The 23,317-nt window shown below is 56.1% G+C and overlaps 5 protein-coding genes across 5 annotated transcripts; all 5 read right to left on the bottom strand.

The window, feature by feature from the left end:
- Positions 1-3,386: 3,386 nt before the first annotated feature.
- Positions 3,387-4,364, bottom strand: LINJ_35_4360 (hypothetical protein, unknown function; the record flags this gene model as incomplete). Its single annotated transcript, XM_001469201.1, has 1 exon — positions 3,387-4,364. One exon carries the CDS (start codon positions 4,362-4,364, stop codon positions 3,387-3,389), a length of 978 nt encoding a protein of 325 aa, XP_001469238.1.
- Positions 4,365-8,372: 4,008 nt separating this feature from the next.
- Positions 8,373-10,823, bottom strand: LINJ_35_4350 (conserved hypothetical protein; the record flags this gene model as incomplete). Its single annotated transcript, XM_001469200.1, has 1 exon — positions 8,373-10,823. One exon carries the CDS (start codon positions 10,821-10,823, stop codon positions 8,373-8,375), a length of 2,451 nt encoding a protein of 816 aa, XP_001469237.1.
- A 1,894-nt stretch (positions 10,824-12,717) lies between these two features.
- Positions 12,718-13,227, bottom strand: LINJ_35_4340 (conserved hypothetical protein; the record flags this gene model as incomplete). Its single annotated transcript, XM_001469199.1, has 1 exon — positions 12,718-13,227. The coding sequence occupies one exon, from the start codon at positions 13,225-13,227 to the stop codon at positions 12,718-12,720; it is 510 nt and encodes a 169-aa protein (XP_001469236.1).
- Positions 13,228-14,750: 1,523 nt separating this feature from the next.
- On the bottom strand, positions 14,751-15,884 carry LINJ_35_4330 (conserved hypothetical protein; the record flags this gene model as incomplete). Its single annotated transcript, XM_001469198.1, has 1 exon — positions 14,751-15,884. The coding sequence occupies one exon, from the start codon at positions 15,882-15,884 to the stop codon at positions 14,751-14,753; it is 1,134 nt and encodes a 377-aa protein (XP_001469235.1).
- A 1,141-nt stretch (positions 15,885-17,025) lies between these two features.
- On the bottom strand, positions 17,026-17,991 carry LINJ_35_4320 (putative 3-demethylubiquinone-9 3-methyltransferase; the record flags this gene model as incomplete). The annotated part of the gene is made up of 1 exon (XM_001469197.1): positions 17,026-17,991. The coding sequence occupies one exon, from the start codon at positions 17,989-17,991 to the stop codon at positions 17,026-17,028; it is 966 nt and encodes a 321-aa protein (XP_001469234.1).
- Between the last annotated feature and the right edge of the window lie 5,326 nt (positions 17,992-23,317).

Here is a 23,317-nt window from a genome sequence, read left to right as displayed (position 1 = left end):
TGGAAAAACAAGTACACAAAAATGAGCGGCATGAGAAAGTGTACGGAAAGACGAGGGGAAGAAGAAGTCGAGGCAAACAACCACCACCTGCAGCAACGAGCATGAGTGCCGATACCCGGCAGATATTCGGATTAAATCCATTTACGAGCGGCACATATGCCCGCAAAGAAAACGATTGCGAACTGGATCAAGATAGCCACACACACACACACACGAAAGCATCCGTCTGTCACCACCTTACGGCTTCAGCTCTGTTCTCCGTGTAGCTGTTTCTTGACGACACAGTCGAAAGCGACGAGCACCGGGGGACACGCCACGTGGCGATACCAAAACACAGAGCCCCCCCCCCCACACACACACAGTAAAAGTCAAACGAAAGGTTTGAACCAGCCGTGGGCCGCGTCGCACATTCAGGGCGCTTTACCAAGACGCAAATGTGCCGAGTCGCACGCCCACTTTTCTCAGAACAGCTGCACACCAACAAACCGGAACAACACACACGCCGAGAACAAGTAGACGAACTCGTTTCTTTGCATACGACCGTCCTTCGTTTTTCGTCCCTCGCCTTCTACGACCTCAACCACAAATCGAGCAAGGCAACAGAACCGCACCGCAACGGATATACAGATCTGTCGCTTCACCATGCGTGGAGAAAATACAACGTTATCGTGGATCACTATGCTCATTTCTTTGTACCTATGTCTCACTGCTACTCCACCGAATACCCCCAACCGAAACGGGCAACTAAAGATATACGCTCCTGCGCAATGGCGAAAACGCCTATACAGACACACCACAAGCAAGAATTCATTTCTTCTCAGCAGGCCATTCTGGCACGAACAGGTCCGCAATAATACACACGAACACACACACACAATCACAGCTCACCGAGCCTCTCTAGCACTACGGCTGAATTTCTGCCCCCCCCCCCCTCGGAGGGGGAAGGGGGGGAGGGGACTGCTGCCCTCGAGTCAGGCCATGCGTCTAACGGCCTCCTCGTGTCCCTCCTTCGCATACGCGCTGCTCGGCTGGCGCCACACGGGCTCGGGTGAGTCGCACGCCTTGATGCAGGAGGGCCGCGTCCAGGGCCTGGCTCGAAGGCGGAGGCGATGGCGTCCGTCGTGTGAGCAAGAGGAGGTGGGGTCAGGTGCATGTAGGATGAGCCCACGAAGTAAGTTGGCCAACCGCAGCTCAGAAGCCCTCTGACATCCTGTACCCTCCTTGTATGCCGTGCGTCACCCTCAGCCGCTTCAAGCCGCGGCATTCCGCACTGTGGTCCGGAGGACTGGATGGTGCAGTTCAAGGCGCTCCTCTCACGCATCCGAGATCTGCGCCTCATCAGCCCACTCGGTCGGCCGTGGGAGATGCAGCATAGTTCGCACACACGCACTGTGGGGCGCATTGGCATGGGACCCCTTCGCGCCCTTTGCGGCTGTTACTCTTGCGCTTCTCACCTCTGGGCACCTTTGCGGCCATGTCATACATCATGCCAGCAACGGTTCGCAGCGGGTGCGCACAGTGCTCGCCTTTCGGCATCCTGGGGTCTGCCTCAGAGCGGCGTTGTTGCCTGAGGGCGGGGAGAGGAGGGAGGGGCTGGCTGGCTGCATCTTCCATTCCCGCCGATGCCACGGAGGGGTGGGTGCCTGGGCAGCCTGCCCGCATGTGCGCCGCGGCAGGTGGGACGCTGCCATGAGTCTCTGGCAGCAGGGGGCATTTCACCTTCCTCTCAAACCCGCACGTCTTTCGCAGGACTGGGCGTGCGGAGCGGAAGGGGTCCATGCATAGACATGTGCCTGCGCACAAAGAGACCATCGCTTGTCCTCCTGAGGAGGCACAGAGGGTGTGAGGGGCAGCCACAGACACCCGACGGGAGGGAGACCGTGCAGCGCGTGTGAGACGTGCATAACCAGGTCCCTGCGTGCAAGGCCATGGCGTGAGCCGGAGAGCTCTGGCTGGTTGCGATGCCGCGCACCGGCGCGTGTGCGCCTTGTGTTGGGGGACGCTCATCCAGCTGCCTGGCGTGCTCCAGTGTCCAGCGCGCCACCTTGCAGGGGACGAATCGTAGTGTGGCCTGCATCACATCCTTCCCCGCGGAGGATGTGAGGAGTGTGGTGTGATGAGCACAGATGGCGTGGGGCCGTGCCGGCGTCCGGTTGCGCTCCACACTCGGGGGGTCCACTACCATCATGAGGTGAAGAGGGCCCAGGAGGGATGGTTGTGCGACTGGGCATGCACGCCTTGCCATCTTGGACTTGTTCTTGTGGGCGGCGCGAACACAGAGGGTGGGGCGATGCTCCGGGAAAGCCATGATGCAGCGAGCGCGGTACGGCTCTAAGCTGGCCTACTTTGGGGGGGGCAAGTCCATTAGGTCTATAGTCGTGCGGTAACGGCGGAAGTCCGCACTGCCGAGGCTGGAGATTGTCTTCCAGATGGCCGCGCGATGCTGTGGTAACGTCTGCGTGGTGGCGTCGGCGCTGTGCCGTGCGGTGGTGTCGCTATGGCTTGCACACGTCAGGTGTTCGTCATTGGGTCAATCGTGTGAGGTGGTCCCCTCCCTGGCCGGCTGGGTCGTCATCTCGTGTCGGGCACGGGGCGGCGCGAGCCGGCCCCCGCCCCGATGGCGTGTGGGCTTCGTGCGACGCTGCCTGGTGTGTGATGGAGAGCCTCCCGTGCCGCGAGGTGACTGTTAGGCGTGCAGCCCGAGGTGGTGTGTATGCGTCCAGCAGGGACGTGGCAGCACAGACGCAACGCCGCTGCTGCGCCCTTGTCGTTAAGAGGGTTAGGGCCCGAACCTACGCGCATGTACTCTTCTGTGAGCACGGAGACCCCAGCGCGGTGCTTCTTCTCTCTTGCTGTACCCGAGTGCTGAAAAGCCATGCGAATAAAGTACCTAGCAGGTTTGCTCACGTGACATGCCTCTCTTGCGGAATACAAAACTTGTATCGAGGATTTGTCAAGGAAGCGGGCCGACCAACACCGTCTGGCGATGCCCAGAAAACTGCAATGCAACTGCATACAGCGCCGGCTAGGTCCGGAATCCCGCTCAACATCACCACAACGCAGCAATGGCAAAGTTGTAGGGGGATGCGCATGTATGTTGAAGCGCCCATTCGGCTCGCCGTGGGCTGGCCCAATCGTGTTCGTGGCCACGTGTTTCTTCGGCACAGAACGAGCACAAGCCTGTCCGCCGACGCCAAGAGTCCGCCAGCCGTACCCGAGGGCAGGCTGTGCAGGTTCTAAGCTTCCCCACACAGAGTGGGTGTTCTGGAGGCTGAGATACCATGGTGAGATGGCCGGCATCGTCTGGGGGGGGGGAGAGAGAAAGCTGAGACGAAACGAATTAAGTATGAAAGCATCCGTGCGCACTATGGGGGGGGGCTCGCATCTCATGAAACGAGCTCCGTCTCTATCGCACCTTTTTCACACGGCTGAAACTCGCGCGCATTGACCGACGATAGCGGTATGACCCCACGGGAACCTGCTGCGAGCGACTCGGTTAGCTCCAAGGCGCGCTTAGCCTCCATCCACGCACGTACATTTTCCTGCCGCTTCTTATCAATTAAGCGCTGTTCGTCCTCGCTGTAGCGGGGGCAGCAGTTGCTCAACCGCGAGGACGCATTGCTGCTGTTGCTGTATCGGCTGGCATCGAATCTTTCGTCGTTGGCTTGGCTAAGATCAGGCGACATGAAGCCCAGCCGGTTCAGCAGCCGCGTCGTTGCCGAAGTGCTCGCCTGCGCTGTCGAGAGCGGTGACGGCGAGGAGAGGTCAGAAGAGGTCGCGGAGGGGAGTGGGAGCAGCAGCGACGCCGGCCGGGTATCATTCTCATGCACGCTCGCTGTCGTTTCCTGTTGCTCGGTTCGATTTCGGCATAGCGCGGCCTTTGCTGTCAGCTCCGCTGTCTTCGGTGGCGAGACACATTTGTTCAGCTTTGGCACGGCCGGCACCAGCAAAGGAAACCACATTTTCTTCTTTTCGCGCTTGCTGACATAGTCGACGGCGTACTTTGCCGCTGTTCCTGCCTCGGCCGGGTCCTTGCTTGACGACGAGGTCTCTGTTGGCGCGTTGCTTGTGGTGCTTGCAGCTTCCTCAGCGTCCGTTCTATGTGAAAGGCCTGCTGTCGCACTCTTCAACTGGCGCGCCGCACGACGACGTTGACAGTGACGCATGTAGCAGCATTCCAAGCGTCGCCTGTCCCGATGCAGCTCCCAGCACATGAGCGAGTGCTTCGCGAACGCAAAGAGCACGAGGTTGCCGAGTACAATCACCCACCAGTACATCAAGAGCAGTTCTTCGAGGCCATTGTGATAGTTCAGTAGTTGAAAGATGGATCGAGTCGGTGTCAAGGCCGACTGATTGCCCTCCATCTCTGAACAAGCGGCACTCGAATTGTTGCGCTTGCGAATGTGCGTAAAAAGGTTGAAGAGGGCCCCTGCGCCGCTGCGGTGAGTCGTACCAAAAGAGGAAAGAAGGAATGAATCAAGAAACGAACAAAGCAAAAAAAAAAACGAAAAAAAACAACAACAAAAACAGCAAAGGATCAAATTAAGAAGAGCTCCGAGGGTGCTAAGGCGTGAGGTAAGCGATGCTCCTCCGATTGGAATTCCGAGGCGCATGCGCAGAAGCTTGACACACAGGAGCGCGGAGAAGTACTTCGCAAGGTAGTTAAATATATATATGTGTGTTTGCGCGGATTGGTTGGCTCGTGGAAAGGAGAGGGGAGAAGGCGAAGGGAAGACGACCACCAAGCACGAGCGAGAAAGTACAGAAAGTAAACAAAAGAAAAAAAGCTTACGAAACAACAAAAGGAGAGAAATACAGAGCAGAAAAGAAAAAAAATGAGAGAGACGTAATGCTCTGCTTTTTTTTTCCACGTTTTACTGCGGTTGATGTTTTTCCTCGGAGGCAGTGGCGTGTGCGTGTGTGCCTATGCGTAGGGGTACGTAGGGGTGAGGGGCTGTGTAAGTATAATGCCCTTCTATGTATCTTGTCACGCGCTGCCGCTTTCGTTTCCTGCCGACTTCCCTTCACGCCGGTTTCGCACGGGCGCCAACGCACACACGACGTAGCTGCGTGCGCCGCCGTCGTGAGGAATCGGAAAGGACGAGCGGGAGGGAGGGAGGGCGCGGGAGATGCGAGATGACAGACGCAGCTGCTTGCAAAGGACGTCCACGGCACGCAGTCGAGCGCAGATGACAGGGAAATTGGGGGTCGACACAGCCAAAAAGAGCGAAAAAAAAATAATTATATAAAACAAGGAACGATCGCCCCGCTGTACACGTTACCTCAAAGTACCTCAACACCGCGCACCAGCTCAAATGGATCGAGCGGCTCAAGTCTTTACGACCGAGACACAAAGAAGAGAGTCAGAGAAGGAATGACGAAAAGAAATAAACGCAGGCATGCGCAAAAGACTCGCCACCGTGCTCGTATACCATGTAGAGAGAGCACAAAACGCGCGCACGACAAAAAAAAGAAAGGTTGGACAGATCAAAAATAAAAAAAAAGATGAACACACAGACACATGTGTAGAGAATGAAGCAACAAAGAACCGCGAGGGGGAAACCAGTAAGAGAAGCACCTCGTATCGTGGTTGAACGGGGAGAGGTGTAGAGAGGTAGACGGGCGTTGGTGGCGGTGTGGAGGAAGGTCGCTGGCTTTGGCCGCTCGACTGCCGATATGAGCTTGAGTGACGACCTAGTAGTCAAAGGTTTTGAACGACGAAAACGCCTGTGGTGGGGGAAGGGAGAGGAAGAAGAGGAAAACGAACACGAAGAAAAAAGACAAGAAAAATAAAATCCGGGAGACACACACACGGAACAAAAAGAAAACAAACGGAAGCGACAGAAAAACGCAAAGGTATGGCACACAAATGCACAAGCACTGGCGAGCTCAAAAGAGGGAGAACGGAAAGCGGCGTCTCTGAAATGTCCGGCAAGTGAGTTTACTCAGCTCTGTGTTTGAATATAGCTGCAGGAGGAGAGGGGGAGAGGTGAAAAGGAGAGGAATGTATGCTTGTGTGCCGTTTTGGGGGTATATGTTTATTTTTGCCGTCGTGCGAGAGCCGATATTCTTGCGCGCGTTCGCGCACGTGTTCGGTGGTACGAGAGTTACGGGTGAGGCGTTGGCAAAGCAAAGTCGGACAAGAAGAAAAAGTAGAGAACCTAACGAGAAGCGAATCAGCACCGGCGACAGATCATAAACAGACCAAAGGAAGAACAACAGGACAAAAAATAAAGGAATGTTCGTGCCTATGTGTTAACGATCGAGGCCACGCACTGCCTGGCAGTGTTCGCGTACGGTGGCGCTTTTTGGATCGTGCGTTTTTTTTTTCACTCTTTACAGTCGAATATCACGTGAAACCAAGACCTCTTCTCTGCGTATGTGCCAGAATGAACCACGCGGTCTCGCCACACCTCGTCTTCTTGATATGTGCTGAAAAGCGCCACTGATGCAGAAAACACTCGTTCTTGCGGCTCCCTTGTTTCAGTGGCGTGCGTTCTGCAAGCACTCACGGAGAGAGAGAGAACGCAGAAGAAAGGCGACCGTTGTGCCGCGATTGTTGGAGTGTGCCAAAAGAAAGCAAAAATAAAAGAAAATGAAAACAGCAAAACAGAGAGAACAGTAAGAGGGAGGGGGATAAGAGGCTGAGGTTGCCGATCACGCGATCAGAAGGGAAGATATGAAATCAATGAAACTAAACAGACAATCGCCTCGGCGAGGCAGGGGAAACTAGATTCCCTATTCTCTTCTAGTTTTTTTTTCGTTCGTATCGATCGCCCTCGCCAAACAGATACACGTAAGCGCAGGCACAGAGGCTTGCACGAGGCGCTGATCACGTGTACGTTTCACGAGCCGTAAATGGGTACCCGCGTGAGGAGCGGAGAGGGAGGCGTATGTGTTTACGTGTGATCTTTGGCACGGGGTAGGGGGTGCTGAAGGCAGAGACTACAACCAAGCGCCGAAGAGCGAGTGATGGAGGCAGCGAAGCCGAGACGGCTGTTCTGCCGCCGCCTCCTTTCTTCACAAGAACGCGACCCCCTTGAACAACAAGAGCACGCCAGGAAAAGGAGCTCGCGTCGAAAGGGGGAGGGAGGGAGAGGGGGGGTGGGCGGGTGAGGCAGCGGAAGCACGCCACGACAGCAAGCAAAAGCACAAAAAAAAGAGAACGAACAAAGTGCGTGCGGGAGCGAAAAAAAAAAAGAAAGGAAGAAGCAACACAACAAACGCCAACGGGCACACACACACACACACAAACTCACTCACAGAATGGCACAGACTTTTTAAAGAGGTAGATCGAAACACAAATGAGAAACAGTTCTTGAGTGACTCTGCGGAATGCAAGTGCTGGATGGTGGAGGAGGGCGCTTGACAGCTGAGGGCAATGCGTCAGATGGCGGCGGCGTTGCGTTGGTGAAGCGCGAAAAGATGCATGCAAGGGAGAGGCCAAAGGAAATGGGAGGAGAGAGAGGTCCGTACGGTTTAAATAGCAGTCGAAGAGAGGTTCGGCGCACAGGTACCGAGTAAGAAGGCTGAGAGACGAGAATCAGCGCAGACCACAGCTGGCTCGACAGTGAACCCTTTCCATGTTCTGAGCCACAGTGGCTCAAGCGTGCATCCTTCCCAGCGACACAGAGACTACGTTTCACGCGGTACCGGAGGAGAGGCACCGTCAGCTCCAAATGGAAGTGGGGAGAACAACGAGCGAGCGGTTCGGTGGAGACGCAATACCATGACGGCTGCCTACATAGGGCGAGGAGAACGTGTGTCTACCTCGTCTAGCTCCTCTTGCACCCCGCACGTGTTCGACTAACGGGCAGCCACGGTCAACAGAAGAGGGCCAACATTCTTTTGGCACCATTCTTTTGGTTCAGTTTCACATTCTTGCGTTGTTCTATGACACACCTGTCAACAGATTGTATGAAGAGGATGGGGATGGAGGGGATAGATCAAAGGCGAAGGCCGGGGGATCACACATGTGAATATGGTTGTGATGCGCACCCGACTCCGCTGGTCGTGCTTGTTGTGGCCCGCGCCTTCTATTTACCAACGGTATGAGAGGCACAGAAAAGAGGAAGGGGGAAAGCCATAGCAAAACAAAAAACAACAGACAGCATCAGACAAGACCGAGGGCAACAGCGGCGACCACAAGGACGGCATTCGTGAAGGTTTCGTAAGGACGGGGAGAGAGACAGTGCAGAGGCGGCATTCCTCCATTGGTAGCTCCTCCATGTGGAGCAACTATTTGTGTTGTGTGCGCGTGCGTGCGTGCGTGTGTATGTGCACCTCCACGTTGCACTTCTGCACTGCACATTCGTTCGTTTTGCCTCTCAACGCCCACTGTTCACCTCCTTTCGTTGCTCACGAGCCAGGTCCTAAAAGTAGGCGCTCTCCAGTGCCGGGCCTGCAGTCACTGTCGCTCGCTGCGATGCGTCGTCTCCGCCAAAGAAGGACTTGATTGCCAAGTCGTTGAATGGAGACTGCCCCGTGTGCGGCGATCGCTTGTGCGGCGACACGGGCTTCACGGGAGGTTGCATCGCCGATGCGGCCGCGGCGCCGCTGGCTGGCTCCGTCTTCCTCAGTGGCGACGTGCTCGCACGGCCATGCGGCTCGGTCAGGCCCGCGGTCTCGGCACTGCTGGCCCGCTCCTGGCTGCTATGCGCCAAGGACGGAGAAGCTGCCTTCGCTGCAAAGAGCGATGGACGCTGGATAACGGTAGCGCTGTCAGTTGCAGTGGCCATGGTAGAAGGCGGAAGCCCGTTCGACGCAGAGACGAATCCGGCCTTTCCCGGGCTTGTGGAGCGATAGACACTATTACGGGAGGGAAGGTTGATGCTGCGGTACCCCGGCTGACTCAGCACATGTGTATGTGCGCCGAACTCGCGCATGAAGTCAGCCGTGCCCGCCCCCGCCGCAGCATTCAGGGCGGATACACCAGCGGCAGCTCCCTCTCTGCTATGATATGCCGAGCTTAGCACGCCCCAGTGACGCCCGTTGATGCTCGTCGTCTGCTGCAGACGCAGCAGTGCCTGCTGACTCAGCTTCACCTCCTGCACCAGTTTGTCGCGAGCGTTGTTAGTCGTCTCCAGCTGCTCACGGAGGTCGCTGTTTTTGCGCAGCAGCTCCTGGACGCGCTCTGTTGCCGCCGTCAGCTCCTCCTGCTGCCGACGTGCGGCACCGTCGCGCTCTAGCAGAAGCGCCTCCTGACTGCGCAGCTGATCCATCGCAATGTGGTAGCGGTCCTTCGCGTTTTTGATCGCCTGCAGCTGGTTTGCGATGATGTGATGGGCCTTGTCCAGATTCTTCTCCGCCTCGTGGACGCGGTCTGCCTGCTGCCTGTTCTGCTCGGCCAAAATGCGGATGTACTCGTCCTGCTTCTCGTAGTGTGCTTGAAGCGCGGCCATCTTCTCTTCTCGACTGTGCAGTGCGGTGCTGGTGCCGCGGAGCCGCTCCGTCAGTGTCACGTAGTTGAGCTCGTTCTCCGACATCGCCTTCGTCGCCTCGGCCTTGAACTTCGCCAACTCCTCGTTCATCTCACGCAACGTGGCGAGTTCCTTGTTCTGAACGGCTACCGTGTCCTGTGCACTACGGAGCTGTGACTGGAGCGAGGCCACCTTGGCCTCAAGTTGCGATGTGCGAGCGTGTGACTCTGCCAAGGCAGCATCCTTTTCGTGGGTTGTGTCACGCAGCTGACGCGTCTTCTCCTCCACTGCGTGCGAGAGCTGCTCGACTTTTTTGTCGAATGATTCACGAGCGCCGTTCATCTCCTTCGTGTGGTGGTCTCGTAGTCGGTTCAGCGCGACCAGCTGTTCCTTCTCTGCATCCGTCATCATAAACCGCATCTCCTCCTCGGCCTTGCGCAAACTGGCACGCAGCGCGTCGTTCGCGGCCTGCAAGTCATCGATTTTCTCCTGGAGCTCCGCCGTGATGGCCGCTCGGGAAGCCTCCGAGGCACGGAACGACTGCTCGTAATGTTGAAAGCGCTCCGCGAGGTACCGCTTGAGGCCGGCGTCCCCCTGTCGCAGTAGCACGAGTGAAATATGCTCTACAGTTTTGAAGTCCGTCGCCTCCAGTACTCGCAGCGTCCCTCGGTTCGAGTCACCTACTGCGGCGCTGCTCAACACAAAGGACAACTCGTAGGCGGAGGCGCCGTCAGCGATGTCGCGCAGCATGCCGACCAGGTAGCGCGGAAAGCCGTGAAAGTCAACGAGCAGCTCCAGGTGCTGCTTGAAGGCGCTGTAGTCGTCCTCGAGGAGCTCCAACTCAAACAAAAAGAAGGGATCTGTGGGGTCGGTCAGTCGCACAAGAACGACACGCGTCACCCCGTTGGGGCCTCCGCGGCCAGTGCGCACATACACGCCCAGCGGGCGCACCTGCGGCTCGTGTGGGGGCATCTTCGTCGACACCATCACTGTGGTTTCCAAGAGGGCCTGTGGCTCCTCAGCCGAGGGCTTCGGCGACGCCAAGGCGGGCAGATCAGTGCGTGCTGTGCGCACAGCGGGTGGTGGTGCCACACCGCTTTCCACCGCCTCCATATGATGCATCTGTGACCGACAGCCTTCGTTTCTGAGTAACATGGGAATGCTTCCCTCGCCGTCGCGTCGCGCCGCGAACTCCGTGACAGGGTCCTGCCGTGTTTTGGAGGACGGCGGCAGCGTCTCTGAGAAGCGTTCGTAACTGCCGGGGGAACACGACAGTTGCTGCTGCTGCTGCTGCTGCTGCGCGTGCCGGCGTCGGTGCTCTATTCGAGGATTACCAAATACAGTGGAGCTACTGCCATCCTCCGTGCTCACCACACTCGAATTTTGGTGGTAGCTGTTAATCATCTCTGTGTGTGCGTGTGCGCCTGCGCGTGCTGAAGGCGCCTTTGTTTTCTTTGGTTGTGAAAGAGTCAGCGGCAAGCAAAAGCCAAAGAAACAACAACAGCACGGCAGCAGACGTGAGAAACGCTTGTCTGCTGCTCGGGTAACCGAGCGAGACGCACCGCTACTCAGTTGGGGAAGTGCGACCTGGTTCCCGCGTGTGTGTTCGGCCACGGATGCACGGCAAGCACACGCACACGCGTACGCCTCCCGAATTCCGTGTTGCGCGCACGTGGCAAAGTCAGTGAGAAGCAAGAGAGATCAAGGATCGCGGCAGCACAAACGCCACCACACCATGCAGTATAAATCTATGAAGAGGGCTCAACACACACACTACACACACATACATACAACAGAGAGCCCCCTCCTTTCCACACTGGAAAAAAAGGGTGCAGGAATGACGTCCGATGAGAGCCAGATTGACAGGCGAAGGGAAGGGGGTGGGGGGAGTTTCAAAAGACGAGAAAACAGGAAGATGTTTCTATGGGTGCTTCGATTTGTATAGTGGCGTGTTTTTTGTCTTGGCTGTCTGTATGCTGCCCCTGGCTTCCGTCCAAGATGATGAGAAAGTGCCGCAGACCCTCCGGTCCAAAGAAAGGCGGCAGAGAGGGGGAGGGGGTGATTCTATAGCAGGCGCCGTTTTTGTGAGCCTCTTGCGGGCAAGGCACTTCAGGTGGGTGGGAAGAGCACCAAAGGACGTCTACCAAGATGACAAGACCCGATTCCGCATGCACACACGCACACGCAGGCACAGCCGGGAGGGTGTGAGGTGTGTGGCAGGTGTGAGAATTCAGTTCCCTTGCGGCTTGATCCGGGGTGTCAAGAGGAGCGAGATGGGAAGGTAGAAGGAAACAGATCACCCCTGGCCACGCGGTCGGGTTTCCTGCAAGTCACGTCACAAGCTTGAGTGGCGGCGAGCGGCCCAGAGATGGCATCTCAACGCAGATCCGTTTGCGTTGGCGCGTGCGCGCTGTCGCTCATGAAGACAATGTGCAGCGGCAGGTAGTTGTACCCCTTCTTCGCTGCTGGATGTGCGTGTACCGGTGCGCCTTCGGCTTGCGCACATGCAAACCCGCATACTCATGCACGCGCAGAACCTTCAGGGAGAGATCCTTCGAAAAGTTAAGAGATGGTGGTGGCCATATGTGTCCTGAATTATGCTGCACAATGCTTCTCCACCTTTCTGTTGTTGTTCGTTTCGAAGATTTCTGGTTTATCACTTGTAAAGAAGCCTCAACGGCAACAACGAAGAGGCAGAAGTACACACACACACACACAGGGCAAGAGAGAGAGACAGGAGGAAACAAGCAGGCCTTCCTCCCAGTTACAACTTATGTTTCAGCTTAATAGGCGAAGCGAAAGCACCAGCAAAAAAAAAACGAAGCGACAATCAGCCAACTCGCCATGTGCCCCAAACAAAAGTCGCTGTACTGCCCTCCGCTCCCGTTGAGCAGCCCCGGATCTGGCAACGGCCGCTAGAGTCTCAAGCGAACAATCCACACACGTACGCCGGAAGCACACGCCGAGGCCAGGAAAGGCCCTGCGGCGGCTGTGGAGAGGAGCACGACATCTGTGGTGGCCCTGTGACGCTGGTCTTCTGTGGTGCGGCTTGCAGAGCATCGGTTGCCTTCAAAAGGAAAAGATGGACTCCACAGAAACTCGGAGAGGGAGGCAGAGAGCGCCAATCTACTCCCCCAGCGCTGCTTCACCCCTTACCACCTGCTTATCCGCGACAGCAAGAGGAAAAGAAACAGCGCCACCAACGAGAACGAGTTCAGTGCACATATGGGAATAAAAAAATTAACAGGGCGCTAACGCACATCCATTGTGGGCCACTAAACAAGCTGGCACTTGGGCTTTACGCCACGTTGGGGTCGTGGAGGCGGCGACGGCGGAGCACGGCGTCGCGCTGCTGCTGCACACCCTCCATGTTCATCTCCTCCTCTCCAAGTACGGCCGTGGCAGCGTTGAAGGCGGCTCGGCGGGACTTGTAGATCTCCTGGTTCACCGCGCGCTGGCCCGAGGCACTAGTCAGTCGCTGCGAGACGTAGTCCGACGGTTCCGCCTCCTCGTTCGCCGTGCCGTCCATGCGGAGCACGACAAAAAACGCGAAGAGAACCAGATTGCGAATCACACGGAGGTGCACGTGTTTTGCCTCGGGGTTCCGTCGCCACTTGCGCGCGAACCACGAGAGCACCGGAATGCGGACCTTGGTGGGCAACCAGTACTCAGCCGTGTCATGGACCAGTACAGCAAGGGGAATGCCAATGCAGACTGCTTTGATGTACGTGCTGTACGGTACAACCGGGAGGCGCAGCTCCTCCATGCGGTGGACGAGGGCGCTGACAGAGACGGCAATTTGATCCATGGCCACAAAGGTAGAGATACGGGGAGGGGGCCGGTGTGGCGCAGTGCGGCGCTCTGAAGAAGACGATAAGAGCAAAAGAGGCACGGCACACGGCAAGCGGGAGAGTGCGACAAGCAGAGACGCGGCGCGCAGGTCAAGCAAAACACCTGGATGAGTGCGTATCCACGATAAGCCTTCGGTATCTTGGCCACGACGAGCCCACGAAAAACAAGAAGGGGGGATAAGGAAACAGAGTACCAAACACCGTCTGTGCGAATCGCCGTCGACATGATGAGGATGTATGATGGGAATGCATGAAGCGTCGCGCGTCTCAGCATGACGCACTTTCGTTGCTTTCATTTTGTTTGGCAAGCCCTGGTGTGCGCCAACGCGGCAAACAACTCATATTCTGTGTTGCCAACCACATCGGCCGCAGACGGCATCTCATGTGCCGCGTCTAAGCTTCTTGCAAGAGAAATCTCGCAAACGATGAACACCGGTCTCGACTTCTTTCTTTCTCTTTCCGTGTGCTTTCGAACAGCTGAGTGTCGGCTTCACGCGGGAGGTGCCGTGCTGAGAAGAGCATGAGCTCGAAGGGTATAGATTTACAGGCGGTTCACACACAACACGAGCAAGGGGGCAACCGCAATGGGAAGCAGAAAACAAAAGGTCACACAACACCCACGAGCATACACCCCAAAGACCTCACCTAAAAGTCAAACGACAAGCCAAAGAAGGTAGGAGGAAGCATGTCGTCACCCAAAATAAAAAAACCAAAGCAAACTCAAACGATCACCAGCCAACGGGAAACAAACAAAAAAAGAATGAATAAAAGCGAGCTTGGCCAATCGGCAGCAAAGCAAACAACCGAGGAGTGTGGAAGAGGGGGCTGGAGGGGGGGGAGGCGAGGAAGAGGGCGGGGGCGCTTTACCTCGGAGTGACACACTACGAGCACGGCGCGACCGCTTGTGAGCGTCTAGCGCTGTCTTGTTTTCCTCTGGCAAAGCGGTCATTAGTCAACACAAGGACAGAAAGACTTGCTGAGAGGAGGACTCGCCCCGCGCAGTGTCGACTAAAGCTCGTGCGCTGTGTCATCTTCTTGTAGCGCAGCTCGCCCATGAAGAGAGAAAGACCAGTGCACACGCTAACGCACGAGGTCATGTTCAAAGGAAAAAGTCGCGAGAAGAAGAGTTGCCAGCACACGAAGTTCCACTGATCATCCAATACGACCGCAGAGACGATCGCGTCGCAACTCTGAAGCGCACGCGAGCAAGAAGAGGTGCTTGTCGCCGCCAAGGAAAGCACCGTGCTCCAAAAGCGGGGGAGAGCAAGGGAAACGAAAAGAACAGCTGGAATAGTCGCGCAGGTGTGCAGATGGTGAACTCACAAACGCCAGCGTGGATGGAGAGGGCCAAATGGGTGCCGGTCGCCTCGTCACACAAAACAGTAGCGGTGGTGTACAAGTAAACCCATTCTGCAAAGGTGAGGGGCACTGCGGTTGTGCTAATCGCTTCATTTCCTCATACACTCTTGAAGCCACCCGGCTACGACCTCAGCCGGAAGCAGTCGTAGCAGACGCGCACCGGTGTGTCATATCCCAAGTCTTCGATGATGGCCCTCTTTTCGGAGCAGTTGGCGCAGACGAGTCGACCGCAGTTCCGGCAGTGGTGCCTAGACCACCGCCCGATCGGCTCCTTGCACATCATGCAGTTCTCCATGTCGTCGTCCGGCTGCCAGACCTTCACTACCTTCTTGTAGCGCCGCTTGCACATGGGGCAGTTCCACTCAGGCGGCGGACGGTCAAAGCGACTACCGCAAGCCCCGCATGCTGGGGTGTAGGTGCGACTGAGCAGCTTCTCCGAAACCACGGGAGGGGCGTTGAGTGTGTGCTTCAGCTCTTTCTGCTCAATCACGGCGGGTAGCTGCTGCTGTGCGCCGTCCAAAGTCTCCGGCGGCGCGTACTCGAGAGGATGGCTCTGCACAAACTCACTCCAGTCCTTCTGCTGGTTCAAAGACTTCTGCTGCTTTTTCGCCTCGTGGCGAGCCCGCTCGGCGGTGAGGGCGTCGTGCTCCTCCTGAAGCTCGCGTGCGCGAGCCTCGCGGCGCTTGCGCTTCTTTTCTGCCTTTCGCTGCCGCTCCGCCTCCTCGGCGGCCGCGGAAGCCTCCTCCGCCGCTTCCTCGGCGGCAGCTGCCGCCTGCTCGGCTGCCTCTTCCTCTGCAGCCGCCGCTGCTGCCGCCCTCTCCGCTTTGCGCCGTCGGCGCTCCTCTCGCCGTTGCTGCCGCGCTTCCTCGGCGGCGATGCGCTCGCGCTCTTCCTCCTCCAGTTGCTGTCGCAGCCGCCGCTCCTCAGCTTCCTGCTCCGCCTCGAGTGCGCGCTGCTTTTCCGCTAGCTCAGCCTCTCGACGCGCGATCTTCTCCTTTCGGGCCTGCAGTGCACTCCGGAGCTCCTGCCAAATCTCTTCTGCGTGGCGATCCGTCGCCATTTCGCTGTAGATCTTTGCCATGTCCTTCACGGACACGTACTCGAGCAGTGCCATGTCCTCCTCGCTAACATCGCCCTTCAGGGATCGCAGGAGACGCTGCACTGGTTCACCGAGATCCTCAAAGCGGATAGTGCCGCGTGGGGCCGACACGGCCTCCGCCTGCGGCGGCCGCGGAGAAGACAGGCTAGAGGGCATTGCAAGGTCAAGTGGCCTTGAGTGGAACCGTTTGTTTCCCTACGCAGGTGCAATGGAAGGATGCAGGGCCACGCAGTTGGAGATGGCGCGTCGCTGTGCTTCGTGCTCCTCTGCTCACGCGCTCGCCTCACGCGAGAAAACGAGAGAGAAAGCCAACGTGGTGATTGTGGTGGCGTGAAGTCGGCGGAATCGATAACACGCCCGAGCGAGAACGTCTGCAGAGGAATGGTGCACAGCAAATTCAGCAAACGACAAACCAGCAGAACCAAGCCAGCGTGATATATTCCTCGGTGTGTGTTTGCGTGTGTGACAGTATGTTGACACCGTCCGGCGATTTCAAGCTGTTCCGCCACGCTAGTGAGCAGACTCGGATAGTGCGCTGATCACCAGGGTGCGTATAATCGCCGAGGTGAAACGACGCAAGGGGCTTTGATTCGAAGAAAAAAAAGAAGAGGGGTTTGAAGAAACCGAATAAAGGGATATAAAGGGCATCTCGAAAGGGCGATCTTCATGGAATGCACAGGAACAGCGCCGTGCGGCAATGAAGCCGTCGCACTCCGTCACACATACACCTGCGCACGGCCGCAGCGGAGAACGAAGTCAGCTTCTCAGCGGCATTACACGGCATGCACCTGCCTTACCACTGCTAAGTCCCCAACCCGCGCTCCAAGAAAGGCGACGTGCCGACCCCCTTCCAATAGCGTGGCCGCGTGGCCTTTGGTGGGCCGTGTGCGCTTTGCGTCTCCCCGTGTGAGGGCTGGCATGCCTCACACGAGTCGAGCGGGTGTCGCAACGACGAATACAGCGGGGAAGCTGCTGCACATGAAGGCTGGGCTGTGGCTGTGTGTGAAGACCAAAGCAGTGCCGCGCGTGTACGCAGGAGAGAGAGAGGGGGGCTTGCCACCGCAACGATGTGCCATTCTCCTTTTCATGGCTGCTCTTGTCCGGATAAGGACAGGCCGCACGTTCAACCTCCTTTCGCTACGGCGGCTGCGAACGTGTGAAGGGGGGAGGGTCGGTGCACCAAGAGACCCTGCGCTTCGCAAGAGGCCCGGCGCCACCGACACAAGGCCACTCAAGACACGACACGTGCACATGCACGAGCACGCAGTCGTTGAAGAGAAAGGACGCCTGTGTGCTGCTAGGAAGACTCCGTTGCATCCGCGCTCCCATTTCCACGCGGCTGCAGCGAAAACGCATTTTCGTTGCACTCGGGTGCGTGTGGCACACATCCTTCGCCAGGAGGCACGGATGCCTGCATTCCCGCTTCCGGGGAGGACTTACGACCCGCCCATAAGTAGTGCCCCGTGTTCACGTGCTTGGACAGGCAAAAGTTTACCTGGAAGTTGCACGAGACGAAGGACTGGCAGACATCCGGGTAGGTGACTATGTAGTGCTGGTCCACCTTGCGCACACCAAAGCGCTGCGCAAACTTGGTCACGTCATCTGGCGGAATGAATTTGCGCCAGTCATGTGTGCCCGGCTCCACGAGCCCAGTGAGCATCTCGGCCACCCCGATGTATGCGATGGCCGTCTTCAGCGATTTGTCCATGGTGGAGAGGAAGAGAAGCCCACCAGGCTTCGTCGCCTCACAGAGGGCCTGCAGAAACGCCCGTGCATCGCTCACGTGCTCGATTACTTCACTCGCCACGACTACGTCAAACTGCCTCTTCTCCTGCTCCACAACGTCAAACAGGGATACGTGACGGTACGAGAGTCGCTGGGGCCAGTTGAATACCTGCGAGGAGGCTATGAAATTGGCCTCCAGCTGCTGACGACGCTTCTCCGCAACCTCGATGGACTCGGCGCAGGCGTCGATGCCGGTGACGGTGCCGCCAATGCGGGCTAGGCTCTCTGCCAGAATACCGCCGCCGCAGCCGACGTCCAGAACTTGATGTTGTGGCGTGAGCCCAGAGTCCCTGGAAAAGCCAATCGACGTATCGCACGAGCTGCCGCCGACATTGCCGAAAGAGCGTACAATGTTGTTCACGTAGCGCACACGGATCGGATTCAAGAGATGCAGAGAGCGCAGCGGTCCCGTCGGATCCCACCAGTGCTTCTGCAGAGAGGCGAACTTCGCCACCTCATCCGCAGCGACACCCTTCATGCCTGCTGGCATGGCAGAGGCGCGATATTCAGCAGAGAAAGAGGAAGAGGAAGAGAAGGAGGCAGAGAAACGAGGCGCAGGCTTCTCCCTCTGGCTATTCACGCCTTACAAAAGGTGACGACGGAGAGTGAACGCGCGCCAAAGTTAGAAACGTGGAGGCGACTCTCACGTGTTTTCCGTCGTGCTATCACCTCTCTGAGAAGAAGCTTCTCGTGCTGGAGCCCCTCGGCGCAAAAACGGTACTTCAACGCAATGGCTCAGGCTCCGAAAAAGTAAGTAACCCGCAGTGAATCCTGGCATCCGAGGAGAGGCGAAGAGCAAGCATTGAAAGAGTGTGTGTAGAGGGAGCGGAGTTGTCAAATCGTCCGGAAGGGAGGTGGGCAACACAGCTGCCCTGTTTCCATAAACATCAAGGAGCGGTTAGACAACTTTTGCAACGGCGCGCACAGTGGCCATGGTATAAAAGGCAAACGCCAATTCTAGTAGGACGTTGCCCTCTCCTCTTCCCCCAGCGCACGCATCTATCGTCATTGTCTCGCGATTCAGAGAAAAAAATACCGGCGGGCATTTCCGCACACAAGCCCTTCGTCAGGTAACCAAGAAGCCCTTTCAATATTCTAGTGCTCTCTTCGTCCTTTTTTTCAGTTCGGTGTGTAGCTGATTTCTCACGTAAACACTCGGTTGCATCTGCATCGCCACAGCCGCGGTGAGCAACGTGCGACGAGGCTGAGCAAGTCAAGCAGAAGAATGCGGCGAGAAGAGACAAGAGACGAGGGATCCAAAAGAAAGAACAGCAGAAAGCAGATGTGGAAAATGGCTAACGAGAGAAAATAAAAATAGATATCTCCCCCCTCTCCTCTATTTCAGCTGATCAACAGGAAAAGAAAATATAACGACAAGGCGGTGCTGCCGCTTTCTTGGGTTTCTCGCCTTCCTGTATTCTCTTTTGTGCTTGTGTGTGTATGTGTTTCTGCTACGGCATGATGTTCGGTTCACCACGGAGCGCACAGGAGCACACACATAATAACTGTGTGTGTATGGGGGGGGAGAGGGGCTCTACTGTATTGACGCGTGCAGCGGTGCACGGTGCGCTGTGCTCGCACACATGCACACACACACGCATATGTATATATATCGGAGGCTCCGATGTGTTGTCGCTCTCACACATCTATTTCTGTGTCTGTTCAAACCCCAGTCCCCCCTGATGGCGGGGGACACTTCAGCGTGGCATCACAAGGTCCGGTGCACCAGCCTTGCGTGGGATAGCCGAGCAGCCCACCCTATCCCTGCTAGTCCCGGACCGCTTCTGCTGGTGACAGGGCCACGCGCCCACGACGTGAGGGAGGGGAAGCCAGTGCGATTTTGTCGCTACCGATGTCGGCGGTGAGGCCCTGGACGGCGTTGTGCTGGGGCAGCCTGCGACTGCGCACACGTCTGCGCCATCCATATGATTAGGCAGCGTGTCAGCGTGGCTGGAGCGCATCTCTCGCCCGGCCCTCACACTGCCTTGCTGGTGCGGGGATGCACCGGGTGGCGACCGGCAAAGTTGGAGCGGCCGTGAGGCGACCTGCGGAGCGGGGGATGAGTGGGTGCACAGCATGAGAGAGAGGCCGCGCGCGGATCACTGTCTTGGGGCATTGCGGTAATGCGCGTGGGCAGTGCTGCGTCGCACCACGCGACGGGACACGTAACAGGGTCACGGGGAGGGTAGGGTGGCGCTTGAACTCATGCTCTATGGCAGAGAATGGACGCGCTGACAGTGATGATAGCATCAGTTCCCCTATAGAGCTGTTTGAGCTACGCTTGAAAATGGGAGACAAACAACGTTAACGTTGACGAAGGTATTCACCTTGACGATGGAAACGCGACGTTTAGCGCACGGAAAAGAGGTTTGTAAGAGCCGGAACAAAGTAAAACCACAAGCACCGCAACAGCGTGGGCGAGAGGAGTGTGCGTGCTCTGTTCTCTCGTTTCAAAAGCCCCTGAAAGTGTCTTGCGACTGAGACCGAGGTTAGAGGGGAGACGGCACATGCTTAAACACGTGAACGTGCACACGCCATCACAGTCAAGACAAACAGTGAGAGAAAAGGAGAGAGAAAAAAAATCAGGATGCGAGAGGCGTTCAGAGGGTGGTCAACGTTGCGGTCAGGTGAGATGAAGAGGAAAAGCGACGAAGGCATCGACTGCGGATTCGCTGACTGACGGAACGCGGTTGTTTCAACGCGTCCACATACGCAGTCGTGCGATGAATGATTTCATCACACGACCGTGGACGAAAGACTCCGCCGCCCGCAAACGGTCCATCCTCTCGCGAAGGACAGACCGAAAGGCGACCGAATGAAAACGACTGTGTTGTGCGTGCTGTTGATGTTTTTCTACTCCGTAAACCCATCAAGAAGTGTGAGAGAGCGTTGAATGACACCCAGCATCACACACAGGCGAACACAAGAGCTTCTTGGGTGGGCAGGTGTGCAAAGAGTTATAATAATAAAACTGAGAGAGTGAGGGGCGTGAAAGGAGGTGTGTGTGGAACAGTTGATTGTTTTTCTTTCCTTTTTTTCGACCGGTGTGGAGGAAGCAGCCAAATGGCAAAAAGGACGCAGAGAGGAGGCAGTTGATAGAAGGGCGTGCATAGCCTTCTCATCAAGTGACCTCATAAGCTCGTGGTCCACTTCCAAGCTCATCCGTGTCTTTACCTGCTCCGACAGAGTACAGTTGAGCATGAGAGAGAAACAGGGAGAGGGTTCGAATTAAGAAGACAAAGGAAGAGTAAAAATAGGCATCTCAACGCAAGAACCGCCATTCAAGAGCTACAGTCCAACTTGGGAAGGGGGTGTGGCAAGAGGAAGGAGGAGAATCTGTACATTATGAAAGGGGTAGGAGAGAAGGGAGCAGAAGGCAGAGGAAAGCAAATCAAAAACGCGAAAAAAAAAACATAAAATATGCGAGCAGGTATGTCCCTTTTTGTTTCATTGAGTGTGCGTGTTAGTTTGCGTTTGGGATAGAGGGGGGTGGTGAAGGGGGAGGGGGGCTCTCTCTTTTTTGTATCCTGCGGGCAAAAGACCGAGACCTACAAAGATGAGCGCACGAGAGACCAAAACAAACAAAAACACATGCGGTGTGAGACACATCAGGTAAGACACTCTCCTCCCCTCCCTTCCCTCCCTCCCACCCCCCCAAAAATAAAAGGGTGTGGCGGTGGTGGAGGGTTGGAGGAGGCGCGAAAGAGGAGAGAGCGTCTAACACGAAGAAGAAACAAAGAAGAGAGAGATGGCAACACGAGAAGTGTGACGCGGGAGAGCACAAGCAAAGCACAGCAACGGAAAATATGAAAGATCAAGTGCAGCCGTAATCGCCACAACGCAAAGGAAAACAACAAGGAGAACAACAACAAAAAGAGGCTGCTATAAGCAGCAGGGCAGGCAAGATCAGCAGGGAGGCCTCTGGGAACAGAAGGATTAGATCGGTCACACGTGTGCGAAGGGTCTCTTTCCTGTTCTCTGGATTCTCTCTCTGTTCGATCTGTTTCGATAATGAGTGAGACAGAGAAGGGGGAGGCTAGAGGGCAGAAAAAAAAAGAAAATACACACAAAGCTAGACAGCGGCGATGGTGGCAAAAAACGGCAAGGGTGCAGGGGATAACAAGGAAGTCTCAGCCTTTCCCCAGCCCTGCGCCCTAAAGAGAAAAAAGTGGGCAGTTCATTTGACCAACGGGGCCCAGCAGCAATACAGCAAGAGAAAGCTGATCACACACACTCAACAGAAAAGAAGAAAACAAAAAAAAAGCAAGCAAGTCAGGCCACGCGTGTATGTGAAACAACAAAAAGGTAGAACATGTGAGCCGTTCCATTTGATGGGCGGTAGACACTCATACCAAAGTAGCGCGGCTGCCAACGAGGCGGAGAACGGAACGAAGCCGAAAAAAAAAGTTACATGTGCGAAAACAACGAAGTGAGTAATAAAAAAGGAAGAGACAGAGATGGACGATACTTGTCTTTTTTTTTTCGTTGGAATATCGGTCACCATCATGGTGAGCCCCGTGTGGACGGGAGAGATATAAACGAAATCGAGAACGTCCACAGGCCCCAGCAGATAAATCAGAACGAACACATGAGAAGGATAAGCCTTCGGGGACTTTGAAGACACAAAGTATGCCGCATGCGAACACAAGAGATTCAGCGCGCTGAAAACACACACACACACGAAAAGAACGTAGAAGGGATCAACAAACTGGGTAGGACGTGTGGGATCAGCGGCTGAGCCACCAAGAGTGTAGACATGATCAGTGCGTTTGTACCCTTGGCCCCCTCCGTATTTCTCCAGAAGAAAAAAAAAGGGCATGCGCGTGTTTGCGTGCAGTGTGTGTTCCGCGGTGCGCAGCAAGAGTAAAGAAGGGAGTGGGCTGCGGGCGAGACTGAAAGGAAAAAAAAGGGAAAGAAAAGTGAAGAGGTGGAAGAGATGTGAAGAGACGGAGGAGTGGTAATCGAAACCGCATTCGTGATAGGGGGGGATAAAAAAAAACAGGCGTTCGTTCTCTCGGAGGCGGGAAAAGGCAACAAGAGGGAACACGCAAGCGATGAAATCCAAGTAAACCGCTGCGTCTTGGGCGTCGCGAGCGAAAAGAAGTCGGAATACCAAAAAAAAAGAGAAAGTCAAAACGAATGCAGAAGAGAGAAGAGGACCTGTGTTTCAACGATGACTTGGATGGCCGCGACTCTCTCTTAACGCAAAAGGGCACCACGACAAAACGCACACAGCCAAAGAATTACAAAGAAAAAGGGAGGTTAACGGAGCCTTTGTTTCGTCAAGGTTCTCTGACGTATCCTGGTTCCCTTCGTACGTCCTACTCGCAGTGTAGTGCCGTTTGACGGTTTCGAGGTATCCGTTGCCCTTCACAAACGCCCTCGAGCTAAAAACAAGCAGGCGGACAGATGCATGAAATTTCACCCGCCCCGCCCCTCCACGAAAGACGGAAAGCACACACACACACACACACGCACACCTCCCGGGAAGCGAAAGAAGATTCGGGGGAGACAGGCAACTGCCACCATAACCGAAGAGCAAAGAGCAAAAAGAAGGGGAACAGCAGCGCAAACACTGCATGCAGGGAGATACCCTATTCGCGTCACTCCTTGCGTTCATCCCGTCCTATCCTCGTCTCTATGCGTTTGCGGGCGTGTACGTGTCTGCATGTACGGACGGGCGCGGGTACGCTTCGGCTTGATGGAGATCGCGGTGGAAATCGTGTTGACGCTTGATGGAATTCGCACCATTTTTTTTCGTCGGTGTGTTTCTTAGAAAATGAACGCCTTTTCTATCCTGCATA

Source organism: Leishmania infantum, chromosome 35, assembly GCF_000002875.2.
Source record: "Leishmania infantum JPCM5 genome chromosome 35".
NCBI lineage: Eukaryota > Euglenozoa > Kinetoplastea > Trypanosomatida > Trypanosomatidae > Leishmania > Leishmania infantum.
The sequence above is the reverse complement of the archived record's forward strand: the minus strand, read 5'-3'. Positions and strand labels throughout refer to the sequence as shown.